A 19,763-nucleotide genomic window follows, 5' to 3' on the forward strand; every position below is an offset into this window, starting at 1 on the left:
ACTGGAAAAGACTTAAGCCTAGCTCCTATCTTCATCTGCCATCTGTGCCTCCATGTTCATCCTCCATAGATTTACTCATATCATCTATAATCTTCAAATCTTGAGGTATTTAATTGACTTGTTTAATAAACTAGGGCTTCTTTAAAACATGATTCCTGGATTACACATACCGTCAAGTCATAAATCTACTAATGTGAAACATAATCCTGGTTTTTTTGTTCTCCTAGCACTGTGGGAAGGTGGGAGAGAAAACTCTTTATTTACTAACATAAATTTTTATGCTGCCAAGCTCCCAAGACTCCTGGCAGTTTTTCAAAGGTGTTAAAAGTGTCAACATGTTTTCTTTGAGAGCTTTTTCTGCTTTTCTGCAAATGGTGCTAAACTATACTTTGCTGTTATTTATTTATTTGTTCGAATTCTCCTTCTGCCTTTCTTCCATTTATAACTCTTCCTCCACTCTTTCTCCACAACAACAACCTTGCCAGGTAGGTTGGCTTGAGTGAGGGATACTAACCAAAAGTCACCCAATGAGCTTCAAGGATAGAGGTAGATTTGGGCCTGTATCTCCAATACTTTAACCACTACTTCACATTGTCTCTCACTTGGTGTTAGGTGTAAATGTAAACTGTATCGTGTTGGTATAATGTACCAATAAAAAAGGGAAAAATCTATGCACAGAGAATTCTTACAAAAGTGGCTGTAGTTCAATAAAATAAAATATGGGGGGAAATTAGAAGTGGGAATACCAGGAAGAATAGCATTGTATCCCAATGATGTTGAAGTCTAAAATATATGTGACCTAATTGTTCATAATTTTATAAACTGAACGATGTAAGTCTTTGCAGGAAGCATTCAACTCAAAAGTTAAGAAATGACTGCAGAGTGGATCTATGTTAACACTATGTTGTAATGATTCAATGCAAATAATACTTAAAGTTTAGGCTTTAAATATCTCAGACTAATTTGCCCCTTCTCCTTCACTTTTTGTGGAAGTGAAAAGTTTTGAGATACAGATATTACTTAGATCTGACTACATGAGACTACATACTTTCCTGAGCTTAAAGTTATGTTACAGGTTTGTTGGAAGACAGACAATCCATTCTGAGCTCCATAGAAATGAACCAGGATAAAAATACAATTAAAAAATCTTAAATTAAATCTTAAACGTTAAATTTTATAATCATACACAGCTCTATGTCTACATACACACAAGCTTGCACTTTAGAACAGTATTTCTCAGCCTCAGCAACTGTTAAGAAGTGTGGATTTCAACTCCCAGAATTCCCCAACAAGAACGTTGGCTGGGGAATTCTGGGAGTTGAAGTTCACGCCTCTTTAAAATGGCTTAGGTTGAGAAACATTGCTTTCGGCAGAGGTGGGGAATGATGGCCCCTTTATGACATGCTGGCTGAGGAATTCTGGGAGTTGAAGTCCACAAATCATAAAACGACCATCGTTCCCCACCCATGCTTTAGAGCAGGGGTGTCAAACTCGTGTTGTCAGGGCTGTGTCACGTGACGTATCAGGACTTCCTCCCCTTCACTAAAATGGGCGTGGACACATGACACATCCTGGCCAGGAATTTGACAATCCTGCTTTTAGAGTGTGAGAGCACAGCAATAGATAATTTTATATGAAAACAACTTTTAAAGAGCAGCCTCTATTTTTCAGGTTCATATGAAAAACTGAAAAAAATATAGATTTACAAAAATGGTTTTAATGCTGGGTTTGTAGAACGTCTGAAATGCTTCTCCTAACTAATATGAAAAAAGTGTATACAGAGTGCTCTTCTTCTGTTTCAAATACTTTTATCAGGAGAGCACATTTCTGCCCTCACATTTTGTGCTCTCTTTTACTATCTACAGTTTAACCATAGGTTCGGTGTATTAATTTGACCAGGTTGCGTGAAAAACTGCCAGTGTTAAATAGGATTTTGAAACCTTTCTGTGAACTCTTTGACAAGGACAGATATATTTCGTATTCACATGCCTATTTGTGGACTTTGTGGACAAGGGTCTTTGGTTTCATAGAATTAAACTGCAGCTCGCTGTTATACAACTGGAAAGCTCGTGTCAAGAGAAAATGTGAATTTGTAATCTCATCGTTGAAGAAGAGGAGATATACCATAAAGCTTTGAAAAGTCATGCATAGAGATGAAGTGAGTTACAGCTCAGGAAAACTTATGCCTTTTTAATCAAATTGGTCAGAAAATATGCTGCCAGACTTATTCTGATTTTATTTTATTTTTTGCCACCATAGAGTACTACAGATTGTCCTCCTGCAATGCAAACAGACAGTGAGCCTACAATGGAGGCTCTATTTTTTTAATTAGTTCATATAACATTTTAAGACTGAACAAGACAGTGTAGTTTATCACACATTTTAAGGAAGAGGAAAAAATATGCATTTCCCAGCATTACACTGATCAGTGGTGGGATTCAAAAATTTTTACTACCGGTTCTGTGGGTGTGACTTGATGGGCATGGCTTGGTGGGCATGGCAGGGGAAGGTTACTGCAAAATCTCTTTCCTTCACCACCCCACTAACCTGCTTTCCAGTTCTGTTCTTCTGTGCAGGGCAACCAAAGAAGATCCAGTCAATCAGCTGGGACTCGGGAGGCAGAGAATAGAGGGGGGCGGGGCCAGTCAGAGGTGGGATTTGATGGTTCTCCAAACAACTCAAAATTTCCATTACTGGTTCTCCAGAACTGGTCAGAACCTGCTGAATACCACCTCTGATACTGATATATTATTCCCAATAAGCATTACAGGGCAAGAAAAGGCGGAAATATGATTCTCTAAGTAAGAAATCCGGGAAATAGTTTTGAATCTGTTGTGGAATGGGATGCTATACAGAAATTGCCTTAAGTAAAACAAGTTTTTTGATATAAGTATAGGACAGGAGGTCCTCAACTTACAACAGTTCATTTAGTGACCATTCAAAGTTACAATGGCTCTGAAAAAGAGAGTTATGACCTTTTTTCATACTTATGACCATTGCAGCATCGCCACAGTCATGTAATCAAACTTCAGACGCTTGGCAGCTGACTCATATTTATGACGGTTGCAGTGTCCTGGGGTCATGTGATCTCCTTTTGCGACCTTCTGACAAGCAAAGTCAATGGGGAAGCCAGATTCACTTAACAACCATGTTACCAACTTAACAACTGTTAGCAATTTAACAACTATGCAACAAGAAAGGTCATAAAACAGGGCTAAAATAACTTCACAAGTGTTTCACTTAGCAACAGAAATTTTGGGCTCAATTGTGGTCATAAGATGAGGGCTACTTCTATTTTGGACAACAATTTTGGCTCAGTCTAGGCGTTCCTGCAAATTATTCTTTTAACAAAAAAGCAACCCTAACCCTATCACAATATGACCTCCCGATTTCATTTTCCCTATAATGTGCTATAACGTCCTAGTCATCTCTCATACTAAATAATGCTATTTGGACATTTTGGAAAAGGAGAGATTTATTTCATGTGGGCTTATCTTGATGTGTGAACACACCCCTTACGAATGTGCAAACCTGGACACCATGACTTTTCAACAAATCATAATAAACAAATACCAGTTTAGCAAGTGTGAATCAGTCAAAAATCTGAGAGGGAAGACTGAATGTACATGTCTGGCACGTCTGAAGGATCGTCAGAATGCAGGTACTCTGATTACCAGGGTGTAATATTAGTAGAAGTAAATTAGTTCAAGGAGAAATTCCAAACATCTCTGGGGAGACAGTTTTTAGCATGTGGCATTTAGTGTAAAGTTTTATTTGCCTGCATGCCAGCATATCACAAATTTGTGATTTAAAAAACCCAAAAACTTAATGACGTTATTAGGCATTTTTTGAAATCCTTGTTGCAGTGGAATTCTTCAATAATCCCTCTGATTCCATGAGACCCCTTAATTTATAACTCCCTTCAAAATAAAAAATAAAAAGTTTTGGGATATGACATTCATCATTCATCAAATATATTCATAGCAATATTTGTGTTCTTACAATATCATTACAAAAGTAAGGCGATCTATACTATATCATCTGAAAACTATGGGTTAATATGACTCAAACGTACTGCACTTTTTTTTTTTTTTGCCAATTTTACTCTGTATAAATGATTCTGCTTATGAGCGTTTTTATGTGGAATGCAGATTGACTATAACTTCCTGAACAGATTTAAATTTAACACCATTTTAGTCACTGTAGAATTTCACTATTGGAAATAATAGCGTCCATAGGGCTTCTACAACATGCCCAAAATATGATCTCATATGTGGAAACAAATTTAAATGTGTTTTCTTTTACATATTCTTTCATATATTTTCCCCACCTATGTTTGTCTTGTATCCCAGTGTTACCTGTTTTGTGCTAGATTTCCGAAAAACTGGGAAATCTGTCTTTTGAATTAAGTAATAAAAATTGCCAAAATCATATATTATTATATGCTGCTACTTAAGCAGCAAAAATCATGGCTGTACCACAAAAAACTGAATATGTGGTGTGAATAAAGGATAAACATTTTCCAAAATAACATGGAAACAAAACTTAGAAAGGGACTCCTGCTTGAAGAGGGGAGGTGGATAAGAAGACAGTATAAATCAATGTTTATAGTTATGAGAATCATTTCCAATGGCTATCTTGAACTGTAACTTCTTCGAGACTTGAAATTTTTGCCTCTCTTTGTTCCACATACCTGATATTTTCAGGCCAATCAACTTTGGCTCCCTATTGACCCATAATATTTGCCCCAATCCAGCAAAAATAATGTATACACGGAGGTAAATTTCCAGGGAATAACACAGATGCTTGTTCCACATTGGTTCTTTGTTAGACTGCAAATAACTTTTTCGAAATAGATAAGTGGACAGGTAGGTAGATAGAAATGTAGGTACAATAGATGATAGATAGATAGATAGATAGATAGATAGATAGATAGATAGATAGATAGATAGATAGATAGATAGATAGATAGATAGATAGATAGATAGATAGATAGATAAGAGAGAGGGGGGGATAGGTGGATAGGTGGACAGATGGATTGTTTGCCACCTAAGTTAATAAGTAAAATATTGGGAAATATCTCTATCAATCAAAAGAACTGCCATTCACATGCTCCAAGAAATAAAGGAAATTCTAACAATGCTGGGAGGAGGTATTTTTGTTCATGTAAATCCTTTTTAGAGCAGGGAGCCAATAAAGTAGAGTGTGATGTTGGACAAACCAGACTGACCAATAGTGACCTTAGTTGGGAAGCTTTTGTTCAGCCAGTAACTTGGTAGTAATCAGTATCTCTCCAAATGGCTCCATGAGATAGAGAGGAAAAACATATATCAGCTGGAATTCCTGCGAGCAAAGAGGAGAATGACAAAATGGAGGGGGGAAAACCCCATAACATTATAATAATGCATTTCTTTTGTGGAAGAAAGGGATATAATTGCAAAATTGATTGCCCAAGCTGTTTAATTTGAATGAAATGGTACTTAGCCAACACAGGACAGCTATTTGTATTGGGTTATTTATTCAAAACCATACTTCATGCAGTAGGAAGAGATTCCAGTATTTTGGATTTTGGTTCTATAAGTGGAACTACTGGTCTGTTGTCAAGGTATAATCCTAGATTGTTATATGTTGTTTTTTTATAGTGTTTAAGACATTTAACACAAGTGTTTCTGTAATTACAAATACATTGGGAAAATTCTGCAGTGCTCAATGGCTCTCAAACTCACCTGCCAACTGTGTTGCAGGCCTAGGGCTGCAATATAGACAGGGAAGGAGCTGATTATCATTGTGATGTTTTGCTTAGTAGGTTTACTTCCTTCTGTTAACATAATAATCAGACACATTTGTTTGTCTATCATTTAATTGGAAAGGCATAGATATTTTTAAAGTGCAAGGTAAATTTTATTGCAATAGGTATGTAGTAAATCCAGTAAAATCTGATTTTTAAAGCAGTATGTTTGAGTTTGTCTCATGATATCTGAGTAATTCACTTGCAGGTCTTACAATTTAATTAGAAGCAAGAAAATCTGCTCCTGAATTTTCACCTTGAATGTTAATCTTAAATAGTTGTGGGTTTTTTTTACTAACATTTTATCTTGCTCACTTGTACATACTAAACCCTTTTTGTTCGCTGCAAAAAAAGATATGTCGATTTCTGCTCACATTGTATTTACGGAATAGCCTGCTAGAGGATTTTAACCCTTCTCCAAAAGGCCTTTCTGCATTTCAGGAATCAGTAATGTGGCACAAGGCCTTTATTTTGTCAGTCATTCTTGCCAGCTGACATTCTACAGCAGGGATGTCAAACTCATTGAGGGCCACATAAGGGTTGTGTTTGACCTCGGGGTGGGGGGACGTGTGGCCAGGGTGGGTATAACCAGTTCGCCGTCACTTGTGTCGGGGGTATCTGTGGTGGCCCAAATGCTCTGCTGGTGGAGGCACTGTAGGCCGGTCTTTCGCTGTTTCCAGGGTGGCTCCGCAGGCCAGCTCTAAGCACCCCATGGGCTGGGTCCAGCCCGCAGGCCTTGAGTTTGACTCCCCTGTTCTACAGCAATCTAAACCCCAAGAATCATTCAGGCAATAATATCTATGATTATTTTTTTAGTTCTGCAGTGCTACCCATTGGTTCAGGTACCCATCACGTGAAGTAATCATCATGGTGGATCTTCCAGTGAACGTTTTTGAAGGGGGAATATCTGAAGGGCCAATCTTTGCTGTACTGGAGTTTAGAGTGGATGCACACTGGGAAAGTGCAACCAGTTCTTTTGGGATTCTCCAGCAGATTTTTGCCATGTGATGCTGTTACAGTATTGATAGGCATATATGTCACCTTCTGCTACTGTGAACAAGAGCAAACCTAATGAACATCCTAGGCACTTAGTCTTCATTGTGCTTCTGAGTGGAAACTTTTGTCTCATAGGCATTGGCCCTTGCTTCAGAGCTACCGTGACTATGTGCTGTGCTTTGGGGATTTTCAGATAGTGTGTGACAACAGTTAGCAATCTATACTCTGGATTTAAATTTTTACCCTCTTTCACATGATCTCATGTATTGTCTCTGTTCCCAATTATGATTACGGGGGGGGGGGGAAACCCAGGAGTTATTATTTGAAGCATTTACCTAGCAGGGCGGAAAATTATGCATCCGTGAATAGGCTGTTCTGCAGGCCTTGTACAGAGGTGGTCCTTGATTTACAACAGTTCATTCTGTGACCGTTTGAAGTTACAACACCTTTGGGGGAAAAAAGCCTTATGATTATTTTTCACACTTAACAACCACTGCAGCATCCCCATGCTTGTGTGATCATCAGATGCTTGGCAACTGGCTCATATTTATGACAGGGTCATGGGATCAACCTTTCCAACTTTTCTGACAAGCCAAGTCAACGGGGAAGCCGGATTCACTTAACAACTGTATTACTAACTTTAAACAACTGCAGCGATTCACTTAACGCTGAAGCAAGAAAGGTTGTAATATGGGGCAAAATTCACAGAATAGCACTCTTGCTTAGCAACCTATATTTTGGGCTCAATTATGGTCGTATGGTTGAGGACTACCTATACAGAAATCTGCTCTGAAACAGGGCTTAGCTTAAAACATTCCCGTCACTCTAGGACAGCCTCCTGACCAGCTGTGAGATCCCTGGCATATGGCAGTCTGGTGTATGTTGCTTGTTGGGAATCCCCCTCCCTTCCAGAAATGGCCATATTTGGAGAAAAGAAGAATGGCTTTTTTTTGTTTTTTTAAAGGAGAGGGAGGGAAAGAGAGGAAAGAAAAGAAATCCATTTGCCTTGTTTCTCGTGGCAGAGCTAAGGGGTAAGATTGATGTACAGGATGGGGTCTAAAAGCTGTTTTCAAAGGAGCAGGCGCACATACAGAAACAGCGTAAGGCTAACACATAAATCACCTAAGCACTACTAAATCCCCCAAGGCATTCCCATTAAGTGGAATTCTATCCCTATTAGGCGGCAGCCATTGCTATTAAGTATCATTAGGTTTAAACCTGCCCCCAGAAAGAGGGCAGATCGGTGTGGGGAGTTTCCTCCCCAGTGACAACCTCAGGGCGGGATGCTTAGCAGATCTCCCCGTTGTACCCTTCCTCCTCCCCAGATGATTTCATGGCGGCCATTGAGGGCACAGGAAAAAAACAAAACGTATCTGCTCCCAGTAGATTGCATTTAGTTTAAACACGTATCTTGGGCTCAGCATCCAAGCAAGGTGAATAACATTCAATGCTGTATTTCCAAACTTGTATTTTTACCTCTCTCCCACCCCCACCCATAAAATACATTCCCATCATAAATGCCTTGCACGCCAGGGAGACTAGAGCATGGTTTCTCCTTTCTTCAGCTTCTTTACAAGAAGGGGGGGGGGAGTCTATGTATTGTGGGCAAATGGATTAACACTTCACTGAAGTTATTTTCATTTGCAGTTCACTTGAACAGCAGGTGAGAACTAATCCTAAAAAGACAAAAGCATTACTCTCAAAACCTTTCCTGCATGGGCCCCTTTTCCATGTTTACTTCTATCCCTGGCTTGCCTGAAGATGGTCCAGAGCAAGTCAATCACATTTTCCAGTCTCTGCTAAGCATTAAGGATTTCTGTGCTATTCTGATCCAGGGTTTTCATTGCAACGTGTGCCAATCATGTGTTTTAGTGAGCACATGGCCTTTCATAGTACTGGCAACTGGAAGTTGATTCAAGAACAGTTGTGAGAATCTCCCATTTTTGACATAAGTAGGCGTTGCATGTAAGTAAAACTCGCTAAGCTTTCAAAAATGTTTTTGTTTTTTTTTTGGTTTCTAATAAGTGTATATTGTTACAATTATTACTATCCATTCTAAATAGGATGAATAAATTCTATGTTCTTGAGAGACAAGCTTTTGTCCCTTACTCTAACTCTGTCGTTCGAACATAGAAAATATTTTCTAGTTCAAATGTTTAATTGAGGAGTGAGTGCATAAAAGCAATTGCTGACACATACAGGGTATTGATGTTTTTTTTTTTTTTTAATAACCTGATAGCTAGCCTTGTTTTTATTTCTGTTTTAGCATGTAGAACGTCTGTGTAAGTGAAAGTTAGAGAAAAAGAGAGACACAGAGAGACAGAAATAAATAACTGTATAGTTTTATTCTGGTTAGAAGACCAGAGAGAGTTGATTTATATCCTTACCAACTTAACCAAGCAGGTAGGGGGTTCATTAGCAAGGCTGGGTTAAAAAAAGAGAAGGAGAGAGGGAGAGAAGAGAATGAGTGTGGAAGAGTGAGAAGAACAAACAAGTCAAAGCATTTGTTCATACTGCAATCTACACATCAATTATCCTGCTGTGCTAATTACCACCTTTCCATACCCCAGGTACCTAAGCATTCGCACTTACTTACTCTTTCATGCCTCTGATCAAAAAAAGGAAGAAATAATAATAATAGAAGTGAAGAGAAGATGAACCCAGAGGTGAAATATATCCTTAGATCTAAAAAGTCATTTTCATTTGAAGTACAACTAAAGACTCTTTTAAAGAAATGAAACATTTACAAATATTTTAATTGCAGAATATTTTGGTATCTAAAAATAGACAAGACATTATTCTGGCAGTTGCAAAGTTGTTATAAGTGAAGAAAAATAATGAATGAGAAACACACGAGCATTTAGGAATACAATACGCTTCATCCTTGGAAATAATGTTGAACATCTCAAATTAAACTTAGATTTCAGTCTCAGAATTGCTTGCTCCATGCTGCTGATCACAATTAAGTGATCTTTATTTTGATGAAAACTTAGGAACTACAATCCCATTTGGTTTCTGGGCCTCCTGGTCAGGGTGCTTATTTTCTCATTTCAGAGTGAAGTTAGATTTTTTTTAAAAAACCTATTTCCTGTAACTCATTTGATACCTGGTGGGGATGCTATTCAGGTGACAAGGACACAAGCACAGAGGGGGAACAGATGTGATTTACACACTCATTATCATTTGAATGAGAGTGCAGATAGGCCTGTTCAGGGGCTTCAGCATCACCTGGACAGCTTTCCTTCTGATCTTTATTCCTTCTGAGAGACCAGGTCCCCCGACATCTTTAAATCCTAGACCCCCAGCTGGTAACACACGGAGTTTTATGACGGTAAGCAGTCTTCTGAAGCACTAAGCACAGATGCCATTCAGAATTCTGCCTCCACACTTCTTTCTTTCTTTTTTTAATTGTATCCAGAGTTAATCTGAAATGTGTGGCTGGGAGGGTGTATGCATATATGCCTGCTTAGATGGAATAATTTATTTTTTTAAATAGTTCCTTGGAACATAGCTTCACCTTTAAAGTTTATGTAGAGGGTGCTAATAGTGCTTCTGCTTTGTGTTCCTGGCCAGGATTTCTACCCACCCACCCATACATACTTAATGTTCAGTCCAGGAGTAGCAAGCAATTAGAGAACATGGTATGGTGATAAGATACAGTTGTTATCAAACCCCACACTGCTGATGACAATTAATAGTTCCAAATAGGGTTCAAAAATAGTACTGTATGGATATTCTCTGTACAATCATCCCCCAATTCCCTCCCTGTCTTTCCCAGAGTGAAGTCTTGGCTCAGTTTACCTTTGATTCTTTGACATTAGTCCTGATAAACGGTGTCAATTGTTGCCTAGTTGAAGAATAATGTGAGAAATTGGAGTATCTTTGAAATGGTATAGGGCAGTAATAATTATATCTTCAAAGTTGTAGATGTATCTCCAAAAACATCTCCAGTGATGAAGTTTGCTCTTTGGTGTATGTTCATAGGAGGAGGAAGCTTGCCTTCAAGTTAGGACAAAAATGCAAAACAACCTCAAGTAACTTAAAAGTGTTGTTTTAACCTTCCCTAACCTGAGGCAAGATAACAATTTGGGTTTGTAACAACAGTGAAGGTAGTTTAGGTGAGAACAACTGCTGGAAGGTTTCCTCAATTTTAATTAGGCATTGTATGAAATGGGAAAAAATATAATGGACACAAGCACATGTACGTTTTATTTCTCATCTAACATTAACAGTTGAAGAAAACAATTGCTATCAAATTGCTTTGTTACAATCCATAATTACAACTCCGGTTATGCTTAGCTGTTATTAACAGAATGTACAGTAATAAGCTCTGGCATCGTAATATGTTATTGTAGCTTTATAATTAATCTTACAGGAAGTATAATAAATTTACAATATCAGATTGAAGCAATACTGCATATAGATTTATTAATGCTTTTAATCAGTTCTGGGAAAATTAATTTTACTCTGATTGCTTACATTGGAATTTGCATATACTTAGTGAAAGTAATTTATTTTTTATGGATTACTTTTAAAAAAAAAAGACATATGGCCTTGCAGTTAAAAACTTTGCTGATTCTTTATCTAAAATTTGTAAGCATTTGAAAAAAGCAGGTTTCAAGAATTTTTAGATCACAATCCAGTGATTTATTTCAGCACAAAATGAGGAAACATTTGTTGTTCTGATTATCAACAAGATTCTTGTCTTTCTTACACACACCTTTGAGAGTTCTACATTAGTTGACTTCCTTACAATTTTATCACAAGTTTACTGCATGAACTAAATAAATGATAAAAATACATTTATTTCCTAAAAAAAAAAAAAAAAAGTAACACAAGCATTCAATGTGGAGATACACGAAATTTCCCTGGAGGTGTAAACTTATCACTACATACCACAGAAGGAGTTTGTGGGAAGAAGAGGCTGAATTTTATCATTTTTGTCATACTAAAACTCCTGTTAAATCTTGGTTGCAGAAGCAATGTTAAAATGAAACAGGTAGCAATCCAACATGTTGCAATTTGAGAGAAGAGACAATGTTTAATCATATCAACAATTTACTAAATCGTAAATCATATGACTCTCCAATAAAGAAGATTATAGAAATATGGTATGAATAATGCAGACATAACAGTACTTATGAACTCAGTTTTTTGGCTTGAGTAGAAAGGGTGCCATCTTCATGCACCATCTCTAATGTTTTGTTCTAATGAAAATACCATGCAATATATAATTAGTTACCTGCAACCAGTATTGTTGGTTCTCTGTTCTCTGTTCTTGCTTTACAATAGTGCTATGTGTAGGTCAGTTATGGGATTCAAATTTTTTTACTACCGGTTCTATGGGCATGGCCTGGTGGGTGTGGTGTGGCCTGGTGGGCATGGCTTGGTGGGCGTGGCAGGGGAAGATATACTGCAAAATCTCCATTCCCTCCCCACTCCTGGGGGAAGGTTACTGCAAAATCCCATTCCCTCCCCACCCCACTAACCTGCTTTCCATCTACGTTCTCCTGTGCAGGGCAACAAAAGAAGACCCAGCCAATCAGCTGGGACTCAGGAGGTAGAGAATAGATGGAGGTGGGGCCAGTCAGAGGTAGTATTTGCCGGTTCTCCGAACTACTCAAAATTTCCGCTACCGGTTCTCCAGAATTGGTCAGAACCTGCTGAATACCACCTCTGGTGTGGGTCAAACTGCATTTTGCCTTAAGATTTAGTTAGTACTTTTGTTGCTGTTGTAGCTTGGGGAAGCTGCGACTATTCAGATATTGCTGAACTATAATTCTCACTATAACACAGTAGTGAGAAAAGCTGGAACTTGCTCATCCCCATGATCTGTAGGACTAACATTTTCTCATTGCTATGCTAGATAAGTAGAGGAAATTTGATCCAGGTAGAAAAGTTGCAATCCTAACATCTGCAATTGATATGGACAAATGTTATCCATAAGACATGAACAGAACTTTCATTTTTAATTGACTCATTCTTGGGAAAGGTATTTTGTACAGCTGTAGTTCTCATCAAGGATGAGTACATGTCTTCCCTTTAAAAAAATATATGAAGAAACATGAATACTCTTATCTCCTACAAAGCCCTTTGCATTCCACTGTATCTTAATTGCAATGTAGGTTCTGTACTTTGTGCTCAGAGATTTGTGATAAGTATTCAGAGATTGTATAAACTTCTGAATAACTTTTACTGAGCCAAAGGATTTCCTTAAAACATGTTTTAGTATCATGTTGTGCAGCATTATTCTGTTCTAAAAGATAATGTGTTATCAATCCTTCATAAGATAGTTTCAACCAGGGAAAGGATAACATTTGTAGTTGCCTTCGAAGTCCACTTTTTGTTGTTGTTGTTGCTTAAGGTCTAGGCCATAGATCATAGGTTGTCAGCAAACAGATAATCTTGATGACTAAACCAAAGCCTGCAGAAATGGAGGGAGAAGTGTTCAACTTCTGTCAGAAGAAACACTAAGGGAGGCCTTGGATCATAAATGATAACTACGTCTCAGAAAAGGAATAGCACTTTTAAAAACATAAGGCTATTTGTTAATTTCAGATTGGCATCAATTCAGCATCAGGAACAGAACTTTTTGATTCTTGTGTTGGATGTTATGACATTTTAAAGTTTCCAGTGTTTTTCCTTAATCTCTTAAAAAATGAATATTGGCCTTAATTTCAGCAGTACGTACATAAAGCCAGGAACTGAAACAAATGCTTGGAATATGCATAAGTCCTGGCAAACAGAACCTCTTAGAACTGATTATAATTTTAGATATTACGTGTTGAGCAATGTCAATAAAGTGATGCATTGAGTCTAAAAGCTTGAATCTACAGTGATTACTTGTGCTGAAAAAGCCCAAGGGTATCATTGTTAGAGAGCCAATGTGGTATAACGGGTAAAGCATCAGGCTACAAACTGGGAGATTTTGAGTTCTGGTCACACCTTGGGCACAAATCCAGCTGGGTGATTCTGGTGCAACACTTTCTCAGTAATATGGTGGAGGCAATAGCAAACCATTTCTGAAAAACTTGTCAAATCTGTAGGAATTAATTCAGGTAGAAACTAGGAATCAACAATAACTCAAAGGTGTGTGTATGTGAGAGAGAGGTCGGGGAGGGAAAGGGAGAGAGAGAGAGAATAGTTATATGCGTTTTGGGAGGTATTTATTTAGTTATTACATTTTCACACACAAATTTAGGAAGCTTAGATTCTGGCCAATAACAATATCTTTAAAAAGCACCAAAACTCAAATTCTATGCAACATATTCATTCATTCCACACATAGACTTCAAAAATGTTCTACAGTTAAAGGACACCTTCTGTCTCAAAGGTTTATTGGAAGAGAATCAATTTCCCTGTCTTGCAAAATGTTAATAGCTAAATATTAATAGGGTCTGGTGGTTTGTAAATTTTGATGGTCTAAAATTGGAAGAAAAGGTTTAGAAATGGTTTCCCTAACTCTCTGTCTTTAAGTGAAAGACAGGGAACTTTTGAACAGGCCTGTCTGATAAGATAATTTAGAGTTCAGACAAAGACCTATCAGTGTGGTTGGGGTTGTTACAAGCATGTATAACATCCAGATCAAATAGACTTGCAACTGGAAAGTGCTCCCTCAAACATTGTGGATGTGATGAATAAAGGGAAAGTTTGTAAACTGTTGGCCACTATGGGATGTATTGGGACTTTACCACACACACACACACACACACACACACACACACACACACACACATTTACAACTATTAAATGAATACAGCTTTCCAAACCAAATCCCCATGAAATTAAAATAAAAAGAGCCAGAAGCATTTACTATATCCCAAAAGTTTTGATGAGCACAAAGAAGAATGATAGGCCGTAGAGAAATAAATTCTGAACAACATTGGGGTAATGTTAAGAAAGGTGTTGGGCAGGATGTACTAAAATTACCAGCCAAATATTATAAAGGGTTGAGTAATTCGGCCAGCAACCTTTTGTCATTGTAATGTTTACTTATCTGAATAAGTCCATTAATAGATCCAAAAGCCTTAACTATCTTCAGACTTAATATACTGTATCTTGCATACAACAACAAAAAACCCAAACCCATGAATCTATGGAAAATGAAGGTGTGTGTGTGTGCGCGCACACGTGTGTGCAAACACGTATACACACAAAGCCTCTTCCCAAAGTGGATAAAACCCATTTTGGATAATAGCATTCATAAATTCATTTTGCTGAGAAATGACCTGCAACAACCCTTTTTTTATTATTCAAAATGAAAGCATTTCAAAAGTTGAAAATGCTTCATTGCAGCTAATTTTTATGGAGAAAGATGCATTTTATACATATGAAAAATGTTGGTACCTTTGACAACTTTAAAATGTGTGAATATTGGAAATAAAGTTGCAGGTTTCCTTTGATTTTATTTTTAAACATTGGCAGAGTTGGCAGGAGAGACACGTAGCCTTTCAAAGTTCTTATGGTGAAGAGAAAGATTCTGAATAAAACAATTTTATGTGATTTTGCAGGTGGTTTGAGCTATCATTTTATATGTACGTTTGTGCCACTGCCTCATTGGAATGTTCATATAATACTGACCTAATTATGCATAGAAAAAAGATAAGCCATTTACTTGATTCATTTCTTCTTTTTAAATCAAGAAAGGAACAAAAAGGCTCCTATTTTCTGAAAGAAATTGTTCGCTTTTATTGCAGAAAAGTAGCAGCTTGTGCAGAACTAGAACTGTAACAATTTTATATTCCAAAGGTTTTGTGTGTATTCGGTTAGTTACAGTAATTATACCCAATAACTGACAGCCAAAATCACGTAGGAGAAAGCAAAGGCTGTTTTCTCACACAGGCCCTGCTGCAGAACATCTGCTGAGAGATTTGCATATTAATTAACCCATATTAACTCTAATTATTCTGGGAAATTATCAAATAAATTGAATTTTCTAATTTTAACCTTTCTTTTACTTGACGCGTGTCGAGGCTGAGAGGACACACCAGGCTATCTCACCTGGGCAATGAGCAAAGGAGGGTATTTTTCCGGCCCTCCCCGCCTTTCCCCCTCCTTTAGACCTGGGGTGGCCTGGGGAGCTTTTGTGTGCCTTGTGCTTTTTTTGGCTTCCGTGCTTGGTGGGGTCTCCATGCATTTGTTACGAAATGGAACATGTGTGCATGTGGGCACAGATGGTGGATTTATACAGGGGTGAGGAAAGGTGGTACCTCGAACAGTTGAGCAAATCTTAAGGTTTTTTTTCCTCCCCCTCCCTCCTTTTTCCCAGCCTTTAGTTCAGGCCTGAGCAAATAAATGGGAGTTTAATTCAATTAAACCCAGGCTTTAGTCAGTGCCTCATGACAGAAATTATTCAATATTTTCCCTTCACATTGTTTGGTTTACACATCAGTGACTGCCTAGCTTTTGTATTCTGTTTAGAGTGGCCGTAATGTGTTGAGCTTTTGTGTCTGCCATGTCACTGTCCTTTTCATCGTTGTCTGGTTTTGTCAATTGTGAGGTGGAAGGATGCTATTTTTGAAAACAAGTAGACAGCGGTTTAGTGGGTTAGGATTGGGGCTGGACTAGGGAGCAAAGGAGCCCATATTGGTTTTTTAAAATTCTTTTTGTTTGTTTTCAAATCCATTTTCTGCGAGAGGTTGACTTTTAAGCCAAGAATTTTGAAGCAGGGGATTTAAAAAAAAAAAACAATAAACAGCCATTCGCGTGGCTCTGAGTAAGTGCAAAGGAGGCTGAAGCCAGGCAAGAATGAAAGCTTGCACATCTTAGAAAGTCTGAAATGACAATATGGACTGGGAGCCATGCCTGACAAAAGTGATGGAGTTGAAACCAAACTGCTGCTGAACCCCACACCCACAATCAACACCCACAAAAGGGCATCCCCAAAAACTTTTCACACAAGCAAACACCTCCTGCGGACACATAAGCCCTCATTTCCACCTTAATGCTTTCGCTTTGCCCGCCCCTTTGAAGAAGTTCAGGTGATCCACTGTTGTTTTTCAAGGGAAGCTGATCTTTCCCATTATTTGAGCTGATGGGAAAGGAAGCAACATATTACCTGAATTTCACATTTAATTCAGACGGACAACATCAAGAGGCTTTAAGAAGCAAAGGAAGTCACTGTCAGGCAAAGAGTTCGGGGGAAAAAATGGAGCTTCAGCTTCTTCTGCCATGGAGGCATGACTGTTTCATTGTCAAGCCATGTTCTTTTAAGATGAATGAGATGACTACTTCTCAAGAAGGTAGGGAAATCATAACAATTAATAATAATAATTAATAATAACCACCCCCTGCTGCTAACCTGAATCTAAACTTATCTAGAAACTGAATGGGGAGTTAAATACATTTATGAAAAATGACTCAGAAATCAAGCTATTAATCTTTAGGGTGGAAGAAGATGAAGTGCCAGCAGCTATGAAACTGCTAAATAAATATTGGAACATTGTTATAGCTTTTGGACATGTATGAATGTTATAAAAAGACAAGCTCCTTTTTCTCTCTCCACAGCATAGTCTTTAGAAAACAACAGGTTTTTAAAATCTGTACCTTGCTGCACACACTTAAAGTTAAGTCACCCTTCTAAGGAGGGTGACAGACACACTGTCTGTTTAAACAAGGACACATTTTCCTCCCCCCCCCATCCTCGGTTTATTCAAGGTTTTGTTTCCAAGGTCTTATCTTACTATACAACATAAAAGCTTGAGACAGTCTACCCCCTTGCCATGTAATCACACCAAAATAGTTCTGATGTTCAATAGTTTATTATTTCATACTTCCAGATCTTAAACAAATTACATAGTTTCTAAACAAATTACAGTAATTTTCACATTCTTCCTGAATATCCTTTAGGCATGATAATAAATACACTTTTTTTTCCATGTATGCTTTTAATGTTTTATCTTTTCAAGTGGATTTGAAATATATATTTTTTGAATGGCCATGTGTGCTAATAACAAAAGGATCTTTCTAATTAATGTTCTTCCTCTAGCATACCGGATAGGCATGTTGCACATATCATACAATTTATACTGTATAGTGTTGCTAGAAATTAGATATACAAAATATAACATATGGACATCAAAGTGAGATTAAAGACATCATTTTACAGGATACTTTTATGGCACTCTGATTTTATGAAGGAATCATTTCTACCTCCTCATACCCATCCAGCCTTCTAGTTATCATCACTATCATGTATTGATTTACAATGCAATCCCATGCATGCATATGTGTATATAAGTTCTAGTGAAGTCAGTAAGACTTTGTGTGTGTGTGTGTGTGTAAAATCATGATGCTGAACTCTGAAGTAAAGGTTATCAAGTCAGAAGTTGCAAGATTAGTAGAAGTATGTATAATAATTTAGTCTTTTCTTATCCTTTAAATATGAATGTTGACTCTACTGCATTCCTTTAAAGATAAAAAACAGGTTAAATAAGGTAATATTATTGCAGTTGTAATCCAAAGAAAATAAGCTATGCCAGCAATGGACCATTTCTTGTATGATGTCATCAAAGAAATGTAGGCCAATTCTTCATATGCCTTTTGAACGGTTGATAATTGGTGCTTTTTTTCCTGAAGGAAAAAACGTTTACTTTATAAGACCAGGATTGTAGTGTATTAAACAACTGATTATATTTTCTATCTCAGTCTGTCTTGAAGGCTTATTTTTGTGTTATTTTATTGACACACAATACAGTACTTTATCCTTACAGAAAGCATTGACAAAGATACAATGACTTACTGAAAAGACTTTCATCTAGGGAATTTGAGTTTGAGTTTTCCTATGTTGAAATAAACACCCTGTTTAATACATCACTCAAAGTTAAACAGTTTGTGTTTTGTGATTAATATATTTATAGTCTCCAATATCATTGCTTTCTTATAAAAATGTTAGTCTTCTCCTGCTGACACCGCTAACACTGGTAACACTACAGAGTAAATGTGGTATCTAAAATTATCAACAGACAACGATTATTATTGTTTGTTTAAATTTATTGGTTGCCCAACTGAGTTCTTGCTGCTCCCATTATGTAAGAATTAAGAAATTTTACTAGATTATATACTAGATATACATTTAAAAGGTCTCACCTTTTAAATTAAATATAGAAGCAACGTGCTTATTAAAGACTGTCCAAATAAATAAGATGAGTTTATTAACCGCAGCAGAAATATTTCTCAGTCACAAGTAGATGTCAGAGACTCAAGTTGCTCAAAATCTTTTTTATTTTGATTACTTCAATAAATGATGTAAGATTAGCATATTAGCAGGACTAGCAAACCTTTGCACAACAAAGACGCCCTATGATAGGCCTTAAGCACTCCAAAGAATCTAATATATTCTTCAGAACCTGATGTACGGTATATGTTGAAATATGGATTCACCTAATAGTCCATATGCTCTTTGGTAGATCAAGTTGATCTCTCTATCTCATGATTTCTGTATTTCAAATTCATGTTATTCTGTTAAATTAGTGTGATATTTGTTTAGAGTTAGTAAAAGTTTAAAACCTTTTGGAGACTAGGAGTTGATTCAGAATTTTCTATTGTTTCCTGTACTTAGAAGAAGATGAGGGTTGGTGTTTTGTTTTTTTTACAAACAAGATAAATGATTCAAAACTATATTGGGGTTAAGCTATTCTTCCTACTTCAAAATGGCAAAACAGGCATTTTTAGCAGTTGTGCTTGCAGAGGTCCAGAAACAACAAACAATAAGTTCTAGGACTTTGTGCAATTGTGTAGCCTCAGTTTGCTCATCTCTGCTAGAAGACTACGATTAAATCCCATTCCTTATTTCCATACAGCTGCACCAGTGGGTAGATGGATGAATGGGTAGGTGAGCAAGTGGGTGTGTTGATAGAAACCACTCTTGCTCCTTATGAGTATTTCTGTCATTATACAAGTAAGATAGTGTTTCTCAACCTTGGCAGCTTTAAGATGGGTGGACGTCAACTCCGAGAATGCTGCCCAAGGAATTCTGGGA

General features: G+C 37.3%; 1 protein-coding gene across 7 annotated transcripts in view; it reads left to right on the forward strand.

The window, feature by feature from the left end:
- The window catches only part of ZEB2 (zinc finger E-box binding homeobox 2), a 170,674-nt gene that overhangs the window by 97,123 nt on the left and 53,788 nt on the right, over positions 1-19,763 (forward strand). Inside the window, exon 1 of one of the 7 annotated variants that reach the window (XM_087950075.1) lies at positions 16,917-17,025. The exons of the other annotated variants lie outside the window; for them this stretch is intronic. Within the exon in view, the coding sequence (XP_087806201.1) occupies positions 16,932-17,025 (94 nt within the window). The 5' untranslated portion in view covers positions 16,917-16,931. Of the gene's footprint in view, positions 1-16,916; positions 17,026-19,763 lie in introns of those variants that run through there. 7 annotated transcript variants of the gene reach the window in all.

The sequence above is a fragment of the Notechis scutatus genome, chromosome 1 (assembly GCF_049901735.1).
Source record: "Notechis scutatus isolate UNSWTSFEM ecotype Mainland chromosome 1, rNotScu1.2, whole genome shotgun sequence".
In the NCBI taxonomy this organism is placed as follows: Eukaryota; Metazoa; Chordata; class Lepidosauria; order Squamata; family Elapidae; genus Notechis; species Notechis scutatus.